The sequence below is a fragment of the Eutrigla gurnardus genome, assembly GCF_963514095.1.
Source record: "Eutrigla gurnardus genome assembly, chromosome: 15".
NCBI lineage: Eukaryota > Metazoa > Chordata > Actinopteri > Perciformes > Triglidae > Eutrigla > Eutrigla gurnardus.
Genome location: NC_139938.1, coordinates 2,143,124 through 2,160,880, shown reverse-complemented (window position 1 = coordinate 2,160,880; position 17,757 = coordinate 2,143,124). Strand labels below are relative to the sequence as shown.

At 41.0% G+C, this 17,757-nt stretch overlaps 1 protein-coding gene across 5 annotated transcripts in view; it reads left to right on the top strand.

Moving 5' to 3' along the window:
* The first annotated feature begins 5,840 nt into the window (after window positions 1–5,840).
* Window positions 5,841–17,757, top strand: part of sptbn2 (spectrin, beta, non-erythrocytic 2) — a 36,029-nt gene continuing 24,112 nt past the window's right edge. For 2 of the 5 annotated variants that reach the window (XM_084029296.1, XM_084029294.1), the window contains exon 1: window positions 5,841–6,028. In XM_084029296.1, coding sequence (XP_083885422.1) covers window positions 5,872–6,028 — 157 coding nt within the window. In that variant the 5' untranslated portion in view covers window positions 5,841–5,871. Of the gene's footprint in view, window positions 6,029–10,919; window positions 11,577–17,757 lie in introns of those variants that run through there. The other 3 variants (XM_084029298.1, XM_084029295.1, XM_084029297.1) reach the window with 3 other exon arrangements.

Below are 17,757 nucleotides of genomic sequence, written 5' to 3'. Positions count from 1 at the left end.
GATTAGCCTGATCTGCATGAATATTTCATTCACTGATGTTTTTAATTTGGGTTTCTGGCAGCCCTGGAGATTGATGCTGCCGCCTTTGACTTCCAGCCAAATGTACTTCAAAGCATAGGCTAAGCTCAGGACTCATTCAGCAATAGAGAAAAGACAGGAGCAGCAACCACTATAACGGTTGCCATTCTTTGTCCACGATGTGGCAATTCTGAATCTTAAGGTGATAAAAAACTACTACAAATAGGCTAATGCTGTGGGTGGGCCAGAATTGCCAGTAGAAAAAAAAAGATAATTATGTATCTGGAGTATTTCAATTTCTATTTCATAAATCAGCTCAAGTGCAGCTTGGACATGATGTGGAGAGTGAATATTGGTTACAAATCAGAAGCTCCTTCATTGTGGAGTAGCCAAAGGCTATAGTAGTACCTCGGTGTGATGTATCCTGCTTTTCTCATTCTTTGACTCATGAGAAAGTTGTACATTTTAACAGATTTTGAATAATTATCCAAGAATATAGAGATATCTATGAATTTCAGAAGGGAATGGTACATCTGCCGTGATTGTTGTATTCTACAGATTGTATGTAAATAAGGTGTATACTTTGACATTTATTGTGTACCATTGTTTGGTATAAAGGACTGGTGCCTTAAACCGAAGTAACATCTCTATGTACATGTGTGGAGGGCATGCTTGCAGCACGAGTATTTGATGAATGTGATGCTACAGGTCAACAAAGGACCTCTGCTGTCCTATTCAGCAGGGCATTCAGGCCAGGATCAGCAGCCTGTGGAGGGGCCTCTGATGCATATACGCTTCTGGCTGCCTCATCTCTGCAAACAGGAAAGGCTCCAACGGCTGGCCTCAACTCTCTGCTGACTCCTCCATTGTATGCAGCCAGTTTAGCGGCGCAGGCTTTGTGCGATACATTTTGGGATCTACCTCCCCACCCTCCTGATTCGTCTGAGTACGACAGGCAGTCAACACAGAGGTGCCACCTCAGCTTGAACCCACTAAAAATTGTTTATGTGAAGCTCTTGGCTGCTTTACAGTCATAATGAAATGCTAAAAGATGAATGGACTTGCATTTATATAGTGCCTTTCTAGTCTTCAGACCAAACCAAAGGGTTGTACACAACTGTCACCCATTCACACACACATTCACACTGATGGCGGAGGCCGCTGTGCAAGGTGCCACCTGCCCAGCAGGATCTAACTAACGCATTCATGCACATTCACACAAATTGGGGTTCAGTGACTTGCCCAAGGACTCTTCGACATGCGGACTGGAGGAGCCTGTCCAAACTATGTAAATATGTATTATACTGTGACTTTTGACAAGAGTATGGCAAGCCTGATGGCTCCTTTGTTTGGCATTACAGGGTGTGGTTGTGTGTGCGTCTACCCTACTCCCCTGGTGCACGGTGGCAGTGTGTCTGGCTAATGTGCACAGGCTTAATTCTCTGCGGGTCACTGATTGTGGGCTCTATTTCTCTTTTCCTCTCACTCTGATTAATGGGTGCTGTGACAAACAGACCAGCTGGGTGAAGGGAAGCACGTCTGGGAGGGGATGATGAGGGGGAGGAGCGATGGCGGAGACGGAAAGAGATGGTGGTGCTGCCTATCATGCTGCTGGCTCTGCCCTGCCATTTTCATCGGTGTCACTCTGCAGTGAGCGATTGACTTATGTGTGTCGCTGCTCAGTAAGAAACTGGGGTTTTGCCTTGAGGCATTTCTCAGTGCCCCACTTTCATGCTTCCCTTTCACTGTAACCTTTTTCAGAAGCTCTATTCTTCTGGACTGTCACACTTGCCATGTCCTGCTTTCCTATTTTGAGTTAAGAGAAAGCATGCTGTCATGTTTGAAAAGGTTACACTCCATGTAGGTCATACCTTGTTACACATCCAGAGGATCTTTTATACCAATATTTGACATACTATAATTAAATCTGCGTTGACTCCACTTTTCGTTGTGTCCACACAACCCTGCTATGTTGCCCAGCTATTGCAATAATATCCTGATCGTAACAGCAGCACTGTTGTATTGGGTTTTGTTGATCGCACTAGTTTTCAGAGAGTAATGCATGTCAAAATATGAAGGCTGCATGACGGATATAAATCATTCATGGTATTAATGTTTGTTCTTTGTCATGTATTTGTGGATTAACCCTTGAGGAGATAGTGCCACATCTGTCCCACTGTCTGCCTGCCTATTTTACTGATACTGTATGAGCAGTTTTGTTGGAGGTTTGAATGCAGTCTATTTGGAGCGAACATCTGATACATGTAGAAGGTGTGAGTATGGAAAACATTTGACTCAAAAGGCTCCCTATTTTCTGTCTCCGTTTTGGTTTCTCTCTGGAAGGCAATTGTACGTCACTCGGGCTAGTTAAGTGTAGGTGTTCAACCAACCCATTTTGTGTGCTGAATACTGAGATGCACACGGTGAGTGGGTGGATTTGTATGTGTGGCATTTAAAGCACTGTGGAGGTGTGTGTGTGTGAGGTTGGTGTTGGTGCTGGTGGGGGTGTAGGTCAGCTCAGCTTGCAAGTGTGTTTTAGTGTGTGCGTGGGTGTGTGTATGTGGAGGATGAGTACAGTAGGTTGTATCATAGTAGGTCAGGGGATTGTTTGTCTGATCCATTGAGGGGCGATTAGACACTGAGCCGAGCCTCTTCCTACCGACAATAAGGGGAGGATTGCCCTCGATTTGCCACTGTCAGACTCTTGTGACATCACTGGTCCTGCCCCCTCCAGCCCCCACCCTTGTCCACTCCCACAGACAGATTGTCATCGACTACATTGCTGCCATGCCTGTCCTGGATGGCGAGACCCCTTTGTGGCTCCTGCTTCCATTCTATGACATTTTGGTTATTTAAACTGCATGGAAATCTAACCACTTTGTCAGCAATACAACACCACAATCGGTCACATGGTGTCGGCCTGTCTGTGTTTATTTCCTTTAAATTTAAACACCCCATAATTTGACAGATGTTGAGGGTGAAAAGGGTGGGAGTGCCACAATGGATGTGACTATTGTCTTATAGAGTATTCAACATATAAATAAGGAGCCAGAGAATATACATACTGACTACACACACACACATACTGACACGCACTCTCGGGGGGGTCAAGGCATTAGCCAGGTCCTGGGGTGCCAGTGAGTGGGGAGGTGACGGGTTGGGGGGCAGTGTGGAAGTGCTCTGCTGCCTTCTTCTCTAATCCCTGCATTTAGTTTCTATTCCCAGCCGCTTCTTAATCTGCCACTAATAGGATTCACCAAGCTTTTGTTTTATTTTTTATCACTAGAATGTGTGTGGTTGGTTGACTTGTTTTAACAATAGTATGGTGTACTGTAAGGTTTGGATAATGGAGATTGTGATGCTTTGATGATTTAAAATCCGAAGCAGTCAGTGAAATTTGAGAAATTTGATGCCAAAGTCTACATGTAAACTAGTATGTGTAGTACATGTATTTCTGTGTGAAAGACAATTTATTGTACATTTTACATAGTGTAATAATGTTCAAATAGCTGTTTTGCGTAGCAGAATTATCTATGTTTGACTTTAACAACATCTCAGCTTCTCTGGTTGGTAAAATCATATTTGAAAACAAAGCTCAGTGCATCCTGGAGGTCTCTAATAAGAGATTAAAATTGCATGCCACTTACAGCACGCCTGGTTCGATTGTGGCTTTAGACCTTTGTTGCATCTCATCACAACAACACAATAAAGCCAAATAATATGCTGAGTCACTCATTAACTTGCCCCTGTGATAGATAATTACTATGACTGAATTCTATTCTTGCAAGACAGAATAACTAACAGTGCTGCAAATGGATTTAGGCTTTTTATATCTGCACCACCTTGTTCCCACTCTTTAACCCTATGCTCAACGGTGCTGTTGCCTATCTATTATGTTTCTTGCATTTAATGATGCAGGGGATTTATATGGGCTCAACCTTGCTGGACACTGGCAGTGTGCAGTATTGATAGGTATCGGTTCTGGCAGCTGTCTGTTATCGATCTCCAGGTTTGATTTAGAGGATGTACTGACTTTCATGACATGACGAGTCCAAAAATGGTCCTAGCAGACACATTACTGCCTTACATTCAAAAAGATGATTCTCTGTCTGCAGCTGGTATCTTGTTTTTCAATCACACCTCAAGGAATAGAACTGAGAATGAATACATTGCCTCATTAGTGTGCGATGTGTTGCATAGCTGGCCTACTTATTCCTGCTCCTCCAGAGCACCACTTTGTTTGTTGCTACAGTCTCTTCCTTCTAGCCGCTCACTGTAGTAACGTAATCTAACCTAGACTAACCTAAATTTATCATGACAGACATGATGGAGAGAGCATATATGACCAACGTTTGAGAACAGCAGTTTCTTTGCGTTAAATTAATGAATTTAACCAAACAACAGGTTTAACAGTTTTCAGTCATACTTAAAAATACCTCCTCACAAAACCCCAGCATTTTTCTATCATACAAGTCAGCCACAGCTACTAGACACAACAAAAGATAAAGTCACAACAGGTATTAGTAAACTGACTACTCAACCTTGTCAATTAATCTGTGCAATGCTCTTAAACAAATGGTCTCAGTCAGTTAATGGGTCTCTCTGGTGGGTGGATTGGGGCTTTAATCTTAATATAGATCCAGTGCCTAATACTAAGGACAGAATCTGTCTGGCCATGTGCAGTAGTGATGTGTTTTTAAACAATGGAATTAAATAATTTACAGAGAACCCATTTGAGGTGTGATGTATAGGAAATATATTCAGACTAATTAAATTTGAATCTAAGATTTACTTTCCTGCTGCCGTCAGCTGAACTATAGGATTAACATCCCTTTAACTGTATGAATTGAGGAACCATCAATACTCCCAAGCGTTCAATGCTTTCCTTGACATTTCTACAGGCAGCCAATTTAGGTATCTCCAGACATATGTATGTGTATTACATTTCTTGTACAACACTTTAGTTCAATAACTGGCTGCACACACACACACACACACACACACACACACACACACACACACACACACACACACACACACAGGAGACGTGACGCATCACGATGCAGAGGACAGAATGCATTTGCTCAAGTTTAAATCTATCTCAGAGATTCAGTGACAATAGAGAAACACGGATTCATCCAGTTGGAGAAAGGGGCGGGACTGACCTCTTTGTTTATGTAGTATTGATTGTTGCCATATGAGGGTACCCTTGTTATTATAAGTGGGTGCTGAGTTGGTACAAACAGCAGAATAGGAAAGATGTTGCATGGCTAGCAGTGAGTGCAAGGACGGGGACTGCAAATTGTATTCTGTGGTGCTTTGACCACTCATAGGGGTATTGAGCAATGTGCATTTGTGGCCCATGTACAAGTCATGATCTAATCATTATAGATTGAGGTTGTTTCTGCCATCATCAACCAGGCTAAAATAAGGTTAATGGGGTTGTCCTGGCATAGAGTTATAATCAATTATTGATTGCTTAACTGAACAACTTCATGACAGTTGCTGAACGTATCTAAAAAAATGTTATCTCCTTACTCACTCTGGCAGTTGTACTGTCTAAGCTGCTATTTGCATATGACTGTCATTTGAGAATCTAAAACTAGAGTGCAGCTGTGAGGAGAGTGTAGGTGATGTATGTTACAGTGCATCATCTGGCCTTGAAATAAACATATTCTCAATCCCCAAACTGAATCTACTAAATATTAACTTGCAAACATTTCAAGGGTCAGTCTTGTGAAGCTTCTGGTATCATGCAATGTCCCCTCCCTTCTCTATGCACTGACTTTGGATTCTTTTGTGTCTCTCTGTCTGAATTGTAGGGTGAATGTGTTTTCCCCCAGCCTGGACACCATGAGCACCATCTCGCCGACGGATTTTGACAGTTTGGAGATCCAGCAGCAGTATAATGACATCAACAACCGCTGGGACCTGGCAGCAGAGACCGACTGGGATAATGAGAACAGTTCAGCACGCCTCTTCGAGCGCTCACGCATCAAGGCTCTTGCCGGTATGTCACTCCTCATACTTCACCAAAGTATATGTTTGCATTGTGTCAACATGCACCTATGTTTACTGTTGGTGTGTGATGATCATAGACAAACATTTGGTTTTGTTTGAAGTGTCATAAAACACAAAAAGTGTACAAAAACATTAAGGATCTAAGAAGGTGACTTACGTTCCTATTTTCGATTTACTATCTTCTACTAAAACAATAATGTGATATTTGAAAGTTAGTGCCGGTATAGAGAGATATTTGACTTACCTGTTTATTCGATACACCTGTACAATCCAATCCAATAGCCAAAATCTACCTTTTGTGACTATTATAATTTTTCTGTTTTTTCCCCCTTAACACTGTGTTAGTGAGGTGCTGATTCAGCGTCCTGGCATTTTTTGAGGCTACAGTAGTATCAATATTGTTTTGTTGCTTTGTAATATTCAACCTTTTTAGGACTCAATAGTTTGTTGGGTATACCACTGATTAAGATCCCCTTTATAACCACAGAGGGAATGGTATCGGTAGTGAGTCCATCAGGTGGTGGTCATAGCCCATCCTGTACATTTTTAATATTGAGGTTGTTATACAGTTTTGGTTATACATATATTTGTAGCAGCCCCCACCACAAAGTTATAGTGTGCTGCAAAATGAAAGGAGAGAACGTGATGACATGATTGGAAATGTATATTTAACTTAATTTTGGAAATCTATGGTTAATAAGCGCTAAGTGAAAATGTAGTAGTTTCCCCCTGCATTTTACCATTTCAATGAGAAACTGTATAAAACTGTGAATTCAGCTGTTTGCTAATGCCCAAAGCTTTTAGTCATATAATGGCTATGTTAAAAAGGCATTCTTACTTTTTATTTTTCAGTCACATACTGGCTGACACACTGGGTTGAGGCTCAACAGAATATCTTTTTTGACTGTTGGCAAGTTAAAACTGCCTGTATGGCCACCAGATTTTAACATGACAGTCTTTGACAGCTCATTTCTTGGGGGTTTGACAGATTACAGTCAATTTCTGTGGTGAAGTATTCAGGAGACGCTGTCCACTGTGATGAAAACAAAAAACAATATCGTGTGCATAAATTCTGGCTAACTTTAGCAGGCACTCTATGTCAGTGGAACTTGCTAGGAGCATTAAGGCTAGAAACCACGCATAATACAGTACTTATAAAATAATGTTCTCACTTTGAAACTAAATTGATTATGTTCACTCCACTCAGACAGAGCATCTGTGGTTATTCCAGCTCTTTAGCACAATCCAACAATCCCTTTCCCAAATATAATTGTTAGAGAAAATATCGTCTTATATTTAGGCCTGTATGTTCACCGTGTTTATAGTAACATTTTTAAATATGCAGCAGGGATATTGAGAAATTAAGATCAATGAATTAATAAGATGACATTTAAAGACAAAATCACAGACCAAAAGTACATTGGCACATATCTAATGAGGCTCTGTAGACTGAGGAACCAACTTTATTCTTTTCTGTCCCAAAAGGCATGATTCTCTCTTTTTAGGCCAAGACAGAAATACTTCCGAAAGGAGGACAAAGCCAGGCAGCTGTATAGTTATTTCACCTCAGAGCAATAGGCAGCGATGGAATAAGGTGGCAAGACTAGACTTCAGGGCTACTATAGGTGTGGTAAAAAGCCTCCATTAATATAGCAAAACCTCAAAATCAATCACCCAACTAAAATGCTCATAATGTTAGTTAGTTTCTCAAGTCCATACATTTTACAACCATTTTGATTTTGATTGTGAAAGTGTGTCCAGGATCTCTGGATACCTGTGTTTTTTGTGCTGGAGCTCTCTGCATTGGACCCCATGCTGTGCCCAAACAGTGATCTTACAGAAATGAATAAAGAAACTGCATGTTTTTGATACAACACCTTACTCCCCTACCCTTGAGAGTCTTGACATCCTTCCAAGTTGGAAAAGTGCATGTCTGAAGGTCAGCCTATCCTGTTTGAGGCTCCATCTTATATGACCAGGTGAAAATCCTGTTGGCTCTATTAGTGTGCTCGTGTGTTTATTTGACTACAATGTACCTGCCTGGTTTCACATTTGAATAAGTTGGTAATAGTCAAAACAAGTTGCAATATCATGGAGAACCCAGCAGAGGGGAGCAACAGGCAACAGGCGCACACACACCCCCCCACACACACACACACACACACACCCCCCCCCCCCCCCCCCCCCCCACACACACACACACACACACACACACATTGTGCAAAAACCACATGCTCTGCTGATCTTTGAGCACCGCTGTAGTCAAAGTATCTCTGGAAGATAAACCTCATTTCACTTACAAATACTAGCTGACTAATTTCCTCATGCCAACAGGAAACACTTTGGGTGTTGCCTGAATATATATATATGCATTATACAATATTTAATCATGTACTGTATCTTGCTGCCATGTGATTATGGATAGTATTGGTAAAAGTGTGACCAGAGTAGACTGTGTTTGGGCCTTTGCGTACGGGAGTTCAAACTTGAATACCTGTGATACCATCTCTGTTTGACAAGTGTGGGCTTGATGTGAACATTCCTCGACATGCTGTAGCAGCTATTTCCCCCTAAGCATAGTTCCTGTCCACCTTTTTACAACTTATCCCCAAATGTCAAGACCTTCAGCAGTCTGCAATCTACTCCTTACTTATGCTTCTGTCTGTCTTATCTCAACTTTCTCTGCTTTTCTCTATGTAATATGATTAGCTCTCTTTCCTGGTTCACACCTCTTACACCCTTCCAGTCCATTGGATTCATTTTACTTCAGGCAGCTGCCACTTGTTTCACAGTAGAGAGCTTCCCCCGAGTTAAGATCATTGTAATTTGCATAAATAACCACTTATCTACTCTCCTATACTGTGTGGCAAAGCAAACGGTGCAAATTTGCATTCATTTAAGCAACGCCCAGCTTTACACTCAGACAGTAGGATAGCACATGGCTTTTGCACTTTGAAAGGCACACATACACTATGTTACCATTATTCTTCATAAAATACCAATACAATACACATACCATGATTATATATTTGATGTATAATTCATTAACGTAGAAACGACACAGAAGCATAAATAGAATATCTTATCAGTTCACTTTCTCACATTTGGGACAGTTTTGTTCTAAGACTTGAGAGATTGTGAAACTCACAAGAAATCAACCCTACTTCCTCCAGGGGGATTCCCCTTCAGATCAGATATTAACTGACAATGTTGGGAGTACGGTCCAGGCTTCTGCCCTCTCCCAGGTCACTCAAAGGGGTTCTGCTGTGGGATGGATAAAATGTACATGCTCAGCAATAGATTCTTCCTCCCTCTGGTAGTGCTTACACCCCCACAGCTTCTATCTTTTATTTTTCTCATCTGTGTTCATTCACCACACCGAACCATCATTAATCATCATTAATTCCAGTGTGCTCAATGCTAAAGTTTGTCCCACATCTCCCGTTGGCAGACTTTCTAACAGTTTGTTTTCATGTCTCACAAGATTAAGAAAATAACTATTAATCCTATCCACTGTTTATTTATTAGTGTTAGGGGTGTGAATCTTTGGCTTCACTTCAATTAACCGCATTTATATCGATTATTGGTGAAGCCAAAACGATTCATTCTATTTATTTATTTTAGCAGATCGATTTAGTAGAATCTATAGGACTGACAATCGATTCATTGATTCATCGAATGATGTTACACCTCTAATTAGTGTATCTAAATGACTGATGAGGTGTATAGGGAGGAAACTGTCTTAACGTTATGTTAAGATGCATTTGCCAGACACACAAACCTGCCATCACGTCTGCCTCTCATGTTAAAAGGGCTTGTGATGTTTGAAATATGCCCAATGGGATGTTAAATGGTCATTACCAGTTTACCAGGTTCTGCTCTTGATTCCTCACTGCATGTGACCACTGCATAGTTTCTGTTCCTCCAAAGGAAGTGTGTTCTCTTAGGATCTCATTAGTCCAGTCCCCCTCCATAAACGCCCGGTCACAGAAGCCCCCGGAGTATTTGACCCTCTAATGAGACCCATCCAGATGCTCCCAGCTCATCAGGACAAGCACAGATAAAAAAAAAAAAAAAACACCAAACCTTTTTATCACTGCCCCCTGACCAGACCAAAGCCATGCTCTAAAAAGAAAGGTTGTGACCTTAGTCCTCACTGTGTTTACAGTCTTGTGTAATGTTTGCACGCACAGGCATTTTGCACATCTGTAACTTTTACTGTTTCATGTTTTAGCTGTCAATTAGTAGCTGAAAGAAAGAGCAAACCTTCCATTCAGTAAGTTATTAAACTTTAAAAAATATATAATTAGAATGTTCTCTTAATGCATTGTTTAATGCATACTGTACATACTTTTGTATTATCTAGTAAGACATAAATGTGTTCATGCAGTGTAGTTCTATAATTATTTTAGCCAGGTAATAAACCCACGCCTACCTAACCATCTGCCTGAAGAACACGCGTACAAGTTCATCATTTCAAATCTTGTTCAGGCAGGAAAGAGCTTGTTGCGTTGCTGAAACATTTTCAACAACTTCCTTCCTGTCTTAACGCCTTACCATAGAGCATACCCTGAGAACAGAATAGGGGAGATCAAATCTTGTCTTACAGAGTGACAGAAATAAGGAGCACACAACGAGACAAAAGGATAAGAGGATGCAATCTGACGGGGACTTTCATGATGTACCTTTTTGGCAGGCCACACCCCACTGCTCCCTGGCATTAAGGTGGAGATGAATAATCTGCCTCAAGCTACACTGAGCAAAGAACTCTAATGGTTTAGTCCACCTCTACACATCCTCCCGCCCCTCCTCCTTCCACCGTAGTCTTCCTTTGTGCTCCTCCCTCAAACACACCTTATGCAAATGTCACAATGTTCAGACCGTACAGCAGGCTTTGTTTACACAGCTATCCGACTGCAGCCGGTTAGCCTGCTCTGCTGTGCTCAGCTCCGGCAAATGCGTGTGCAGAATTTGGAGGGAAGGAATAGCCAGCCTTGAACCACAAGGGAGTGCAACCAAAAGTTTCTACTTTGCTCAGAGGCCACTAGTGTGGTGAAATTCTTCACAGGAGGAGGTGAAACAAGAGAACATTTTGTTCTTCAGCTTTGTTTGAAATTATTCTTTGAAAAAACAACAACCTTGCACCGTCCATTGCTGTATTTTCATTGGACAAGGTGGGACATACAGTAGAAGAAGAAAAGAACAGGCGGCAACTTTTTCAACCTTGTGTTGTGCCTTACTGAGGCACAGCATCGAGGAAAGTGGAAGACAAACCAAGGCGTTTTGGATATACAAAAGTTTTATCTTTTGGAACAACCTCTAACGGATTTCATACATTTTAAGTGGGAAAGTTTGCCTCTGCTGTGCTATGCAGGAGAGCTCCCATTCACTCCGTTTCTAAGAGGAGGGAGATCCATTAAAAAAAAAGACCATGGAATTGGACCGCAGGGACAGAGAACCCTGCTTATCCCCAGCAGCATTTGTTAATCAGGTGCAATACTCCAACATCTTGGAAGGAAGATTTAAACAGCTGCAAGGTAAGTCATACTGGCCCGTCGATATGGTTGAAAGGGACATTTTAATTTAATTTTAATTTTAAATTAAGAATATATCCAAAGGTTGTTGAAGTTAACTGAGCCACGGACAGTTGTTTTATTGACTTCACAGGTTACAGCCTCAAGTTCTTTGGTTGTGTGGCTAATGGAAACAGTTGTTAAGGTAAAATATTATTGATTAGAAAGTCCCAGAGTGAAATGTGTTAGCCTTTAACACACATCCTGTTGCTTGTTGAAACAGGACATATTAAGTAGAATTAGACTGTCTGGCTAGTGCAACTGTGGTAGTCCTACAGCAGGTTCTCTGGGCTGTTTAATGAGCCCCGAGCTAAATCTCAACCGTTTTCTGGTATAAGTGATTACCTGTGATAAGTTAAAGACACTGCTCTGTCAATTTGGTACTATTTTGATGCTTAATATGGAGGGAATCTAATAAAACCTAGTAGCTCCACGGTCGGCTTCAGCTCAGCTCTAAAGCAGGCAGTCTGGCACCTGATCACTCGGCCACCTGTCCTTTCTTATCTTATTACAATGCACAGCTCTGTCTTTGGCTAACGCATGTGAGGTTCTGCAAACACAAATCCCAGAGGCCCGTGGTTGTGACATAGGACTTAGGAAATGATGTGGTCACAAAAGTGCAATCCCCCACCTCAGAGCTCAAGTTATATTAATTTTAGGGAACCCTGTAACTCCTCTCTGTTTCCTGACTAACATCTGGAAATGCTTGTGTTAAATAGAAGTAATAATGGTTTAGACTGTGTGAAGGTTTTAGTTTGATCACAATGTGTACATGTTAGAATTCTTGTATTACCATGTGGTCTATTCCTGTGAGCTTTAGACCCTTAATCACAGGCCAGGAGATAAAGTATCTGCAGTAGCTGAGTGTGTGTACAGGCAATAGTGTATGAAACTGGTATTTCAGTCAGTGGTGTGCATGAAGATCACAGTGTTTTGGTAGTTTCCGGTCCCTCCCTCGTTGCTGTCTGGAATCGAGCGCTGAGTTTACTTGAGGGGCAAGTCTATCTCTCTGCATGTTTGACATTCTTGTAGTGGACCAATAATAGTGCACCCCCAATATTAAGCAATTTCCTCATTGCCACTCAGGAAGAGATTGGTCTGCTAAAAGAACGTGTACGTATGTATGTATGCATATGTCTGTGAAGTGATGACCAACTAAAGACATGCCTACACCTCCACACTGATAGCACTCTTGCTCTTCGGTTGAGATAAGACCCACAGAACAGATAGCATCATGTACTTCAATGCGTATACTTGATTGACAACATTCAACCGTGCAACGTAATGCACAAAGAAGCTAAGGCTACATGCCTACAAATGTTTTTCATTGTCAGGCAAGAAAACCTTTAACCCATTGCGTCATTTTGGGGGTTAGAGATCAGTCACCAAATTTACACACAGAATTTATTCATACTTACCTTAAACAAACATATTGTGAAATGACATTCTTTGTAACCGTAATCTCTACGGTTTGAATTTTATGGCTGTATAGAGAATAAAGATGACGTGTGTAATACACGTGATATTTTGGTCATCTCTGTACAAGGATATGCTCTGGATGGAGTTGACTGTAAATACACTCATGTGCACATAATCAAACACAACCCAACACATTTTGGCAACACCCACTTGTATTTCCAGTTTGACTACCCTTGAGGCTCATTCTTTGTGTCACTCCTTCCTCCCCATGTTGAACCATGATGTCTGTTCATAAAATTGAAGATGAGCACATACGTAGTTTGGTGTCCACTTCAGGCAAATGAAAGCATTCTCAAAATTGTTTTGTATAAACATTATACATTATGTTTGTAATTCATTTGAAATGTGTCAACCTTCTTACATGCAGTTTGAACAAGGTCAGTGGTTCCCAACCTTTTTTTCTTTTTTTAAGAAAATTTGATCTCAACCATACAACAACGATATTAACAGAGGGAGTTGTGGAGACATATTTGAAAAAAAAACAAAAACGTATCTTAACTTTTAGTGGCTATAATTAGGTAGAGACTGATTTGCAAGACTTATGCCAGTCATGAAAGGAATGAACACATCTAGCATTATCTGACTCAGTGGTGAATGATCAGTAACTCAATAACTACAGCCAAGGCAGACCGGTTTAATGGAACACTGGACCACATGGTTAAATTAAAGTGAGAGGAAAAACCTTCATCTTTGTGTCATGGAACTTTCTTTATTGACCGATGGATGGACAGTTACTGTTTACACATTATTATAAAATCCTTCAGGACCAATTCAGAGGGTATACCGATTATTTTAAACCCTGTCCCAAATCACACTATGCACATCATTGTGCAATCTTGCAGTGCCTCATGTGTAGAATGCAATGGAGACATGCTGTGTGAAAGTCCATATTGCCTAATATGTCTAGTGAATGATCTTAGTGGTCAAGATGAAGACATTGTCAGTTGATTTTTGATATTCGGTTCATAGATAAAGGCCGCGTGTTACGGTAGACTACAGAGTTGCTGTTGTGACTACATGCACCCTCTGAGTCAACAGCTGTGGACTTAAGTTTGAACTGTCACTCGGCAGGCAATAGCAGTGTGGCTTTATGCAAATACTCGATGCACCCTGCACATGCACCACTTTTTTCAGCAGCATTTTATACACTAAGAATCTGAGTTGATATTGAAAGAGATCAATGTCGAGTTTTGGGTCACGTTTCAAGTCTATTGGAACACTATGAATTGAATGTTGTAATTTAATATTTCTAACACTCTTAGTGAAAGCTCTGACTCCAGTGGCCTCCAGCTGTAACTGAGAGTCACATTACCTTGCTGAGGGTTCACCAAGCGTGTACTCTCTCACACACACACACGAAATGCCTTTATGTTTGTACAGTTAACCAATATTGACAGTTTCCTATTTGGAAGGATAACAAGGGAATGCTGTTTTAGAGGCTTTCGGAAAATTGTTGTCTTGTTGACATTTCACACCCTTTTTGTGTCCAGATGTTATGGCTGAGAACTGCTGCTTTATGTCCCTTTTCTCATGTGATTGGCCTTGGCCAGTCTCCTCCTCCCCTATCTCCCCATTATCAGCCGCTGCTGCAGCTGGCACAGAGGGGCATGACCTGAAGGGCATGTTTACTGCACTGCACTGCATTGAGAGATGACAAGAGGGGACTCTATCTTACTCACCCTGTCAGTTTGCCATAGTAAGAACAAACCTGTTTATTAAAAACATAGTCTCTCCATACTTGTGACCGCAAACTGTTAAAAGTGTAAAAATAACACGTGGCAAGGCGGCAGTTTTACCACAGCACTACTTTCAAAGTCTTAAGCAAAAGAAGTGCAGTTCTTCTTTTAGAGAGAAATGTCAAAGCATGTGCATCTGTTGCTTCCTTGCACACACATTATTTTTTCAGTTAGATTTATAGATAAATAATTGGTCTGATGATGCATGGATGCCTCCTTAAACTCTGTTTAACATCTGTGGGCCACAAAAAGTCTGTGTCCTCTGTAGAATAAATGTAAATCTTTCTCTCACATTTGGACTTACATTTCAAAGAAGTATTGTCTCTGTTTCAGGAAGAAACGGAGACAGTCTCTGTTTCAGGAAGAAATGGAGACAATACATATTGTGTATTTTGTATGCTCTTTTTGGTACCCTTGATCAATTTGATTTCCTGTTATAGGTCAGTTAAAGGTAAGGTTGAACATGGATTTAGGGTTTTATGTTTTCATCTTTTTAATCTGGATTAAGTGACAGTTTCATGGTCATGTTCACATTTTCAACAGCGGTTGTTTTTGTGTGTCACATGTTACTGCTAAGCAAAGACTGTGAGATGCCTTATCTTCTTAAGGTAGGTCCATTCAGTGGAGAGTGATATGGTTATGCCTTCATCCAGACTTACCTAAATGAACGGATATTAAGTTTCAAACCAAAATGTTCATACATGTATACACGCTGTAGACCTATCTACGGTCCAATCAGATTGTTGTGTTCTTACCACTTACACTCTATACACCACACTTGACTCAACCAACGCTTTTAGTAGTACCACAATCTGATTTTGATATACATTAGTTGCAATTTAGAGTATTATTTCACATGTTTTTATATCTTATAAGATATATAATATAAGATCACATAAGTAACAGCAGAGAAGAGTCAGACTCACTCTGCACCCTTTGACATAAAACCACAATCTTGTCTCTGTGGAAATTACTTTGAAAGTCATTATAGCAGACAGATTGATGGTAGCAGGTTGCTCATAGCCCAAACTCAGGGTGGGAGAAGGACTGGATGTCAGGAGTTGATGAAGTCAAGGGCATATCAACCCTCTAGAAAGAGAACCAGGAATGACGAGGGAGGAAGGCATGACCTGGGCAGGACATAGAATGAAATGAAATTGTTAGCAGCACCCAGTGATTATCAGCCTGTCCTTGAATGTTCTATAGCTCCTCTGAATGCTTCTTGCATATTTGGGAGTGAGAAAATAATCACAAGATGGAAGCCCAGTGTGTTTGACAGTGAATGTGATCAGGGAATTGAAAAGTAGTCAAACATCTGCTGTGTGTATTTTGCTATTGTGTGTAGTGCTTACTGTGGTAAGCTATTTATGGGTGAAGTGATGCCACTGGGAGCCAAAGTGCAGTGTCATGCAACACAGCGATGGGATGCAGGATTCATAGAGAGGACAATGAACAATATAGGAAACCTTTAATATTGAGATTCATACCGTCTCTGCCCCCCCGTCTGACATGGTTAAAAAATTGCACTGCATTTTTGACATTTAAGGGTTTGAACATGTTATTTTAAATATGTACCCACCAAACATAAATGCATTACTCAAAAAGTCATGTCAAGTAATTTTACAGATCTATCAATGACCATTTTCTTTCAGTCAGGGTCATTTACTTTTAAGAAATCCCTGGGGATTACGACATACACGTTTAATGAATAAAGAAACGGCAAAGACCCAGAGCCACTCATCGGAATTATTCCTGTGGATTAATGAGGTCTGGTCACTCATGAATCGATTTGACCCTTGATGCAACAGTGACCACTTCATTAAAATAAACGGATGTGTGGAGAACGGGAAAACATTCATTTCTCCGATCATTAACCCTTTTAACAATGCAGCAGATAAGCACAATTAAACCTTCACCTCAATACGATACAGCTGATATAAATCTATAAGATCCCATAGCATGTCTAGCATTATGCAAGGATCTGTTGCCGCTCAGGCCTCTGCCTTGCTTCCCCAAGTTGTTCTGTCTGTGGTGTTTTTGGGTGGGGTTTCGTCAAGGTGCAAGATCAGATGGTGTTACTTAGGCCTCTTGTCACCTTTCCCTGTCTGTCTGCCGGCCCCCATAGTCTGGGCCTCGTCTCGACTGGATGCCTCCTTGCCCCCATACTATGAATTAGAGCCAGCAAAGGTAATGTTTGTCTTAAACTGCACATACTGTTGTTCTGATGTGCATGGGCCTTGACCCAGCGAGTCATTGTTACTAGTGTTGCATCTGTCTCCATTTAATCACTAAATATGATCCTTGCCTCTATGAGCCACACAGACGGGATTAAGTCTGGCGGCATATTTGCTCAGATTACCTGTAGATAATCATCGTTATCAACAGCGCCAAAGTTTGTTTGGGGGTTAAATAGAAAAGCGTTGGCAAACTAAACCCCAGTGCCTTCAGCAGTGAAGAGGCCACTGGCTGAGCCAGGCCCCCATTCTACTCCCCCGGCTTGACTTATACTTAAACTTACTACTGGAGACAAACATGTTCAAACTGACTGGACATGCCCAAATATGCTTTTGAAACAACCAGTTCTTATCTGTAAACAATGGAGAAAAATGCATAGAAAGTTCTAATCGCTTGTTTTTCTAGCAGTCCTTCTACACACTAACAGGCTCAAGAAGGACAGGTAGAGCTCCAGGATAGTCAGGGGAGTATAAAACGGTTTTGAATGCTCACTTCTGTGGAATTTAGATAAGAACTATTTTGCTATTATTGCTATTGTTGAAAAAATATCTCAGAAAAATAAGGGAGTTGATTGAATCCACATTAGGAACACTGTATACTTGTTAGGATTGATAATATTTAGCAGTCAATGTTTATTTTGTGCTGGATTACAGGCATGTCATCATATAGCCAACTTGCCACGCTTGACTTAGGAC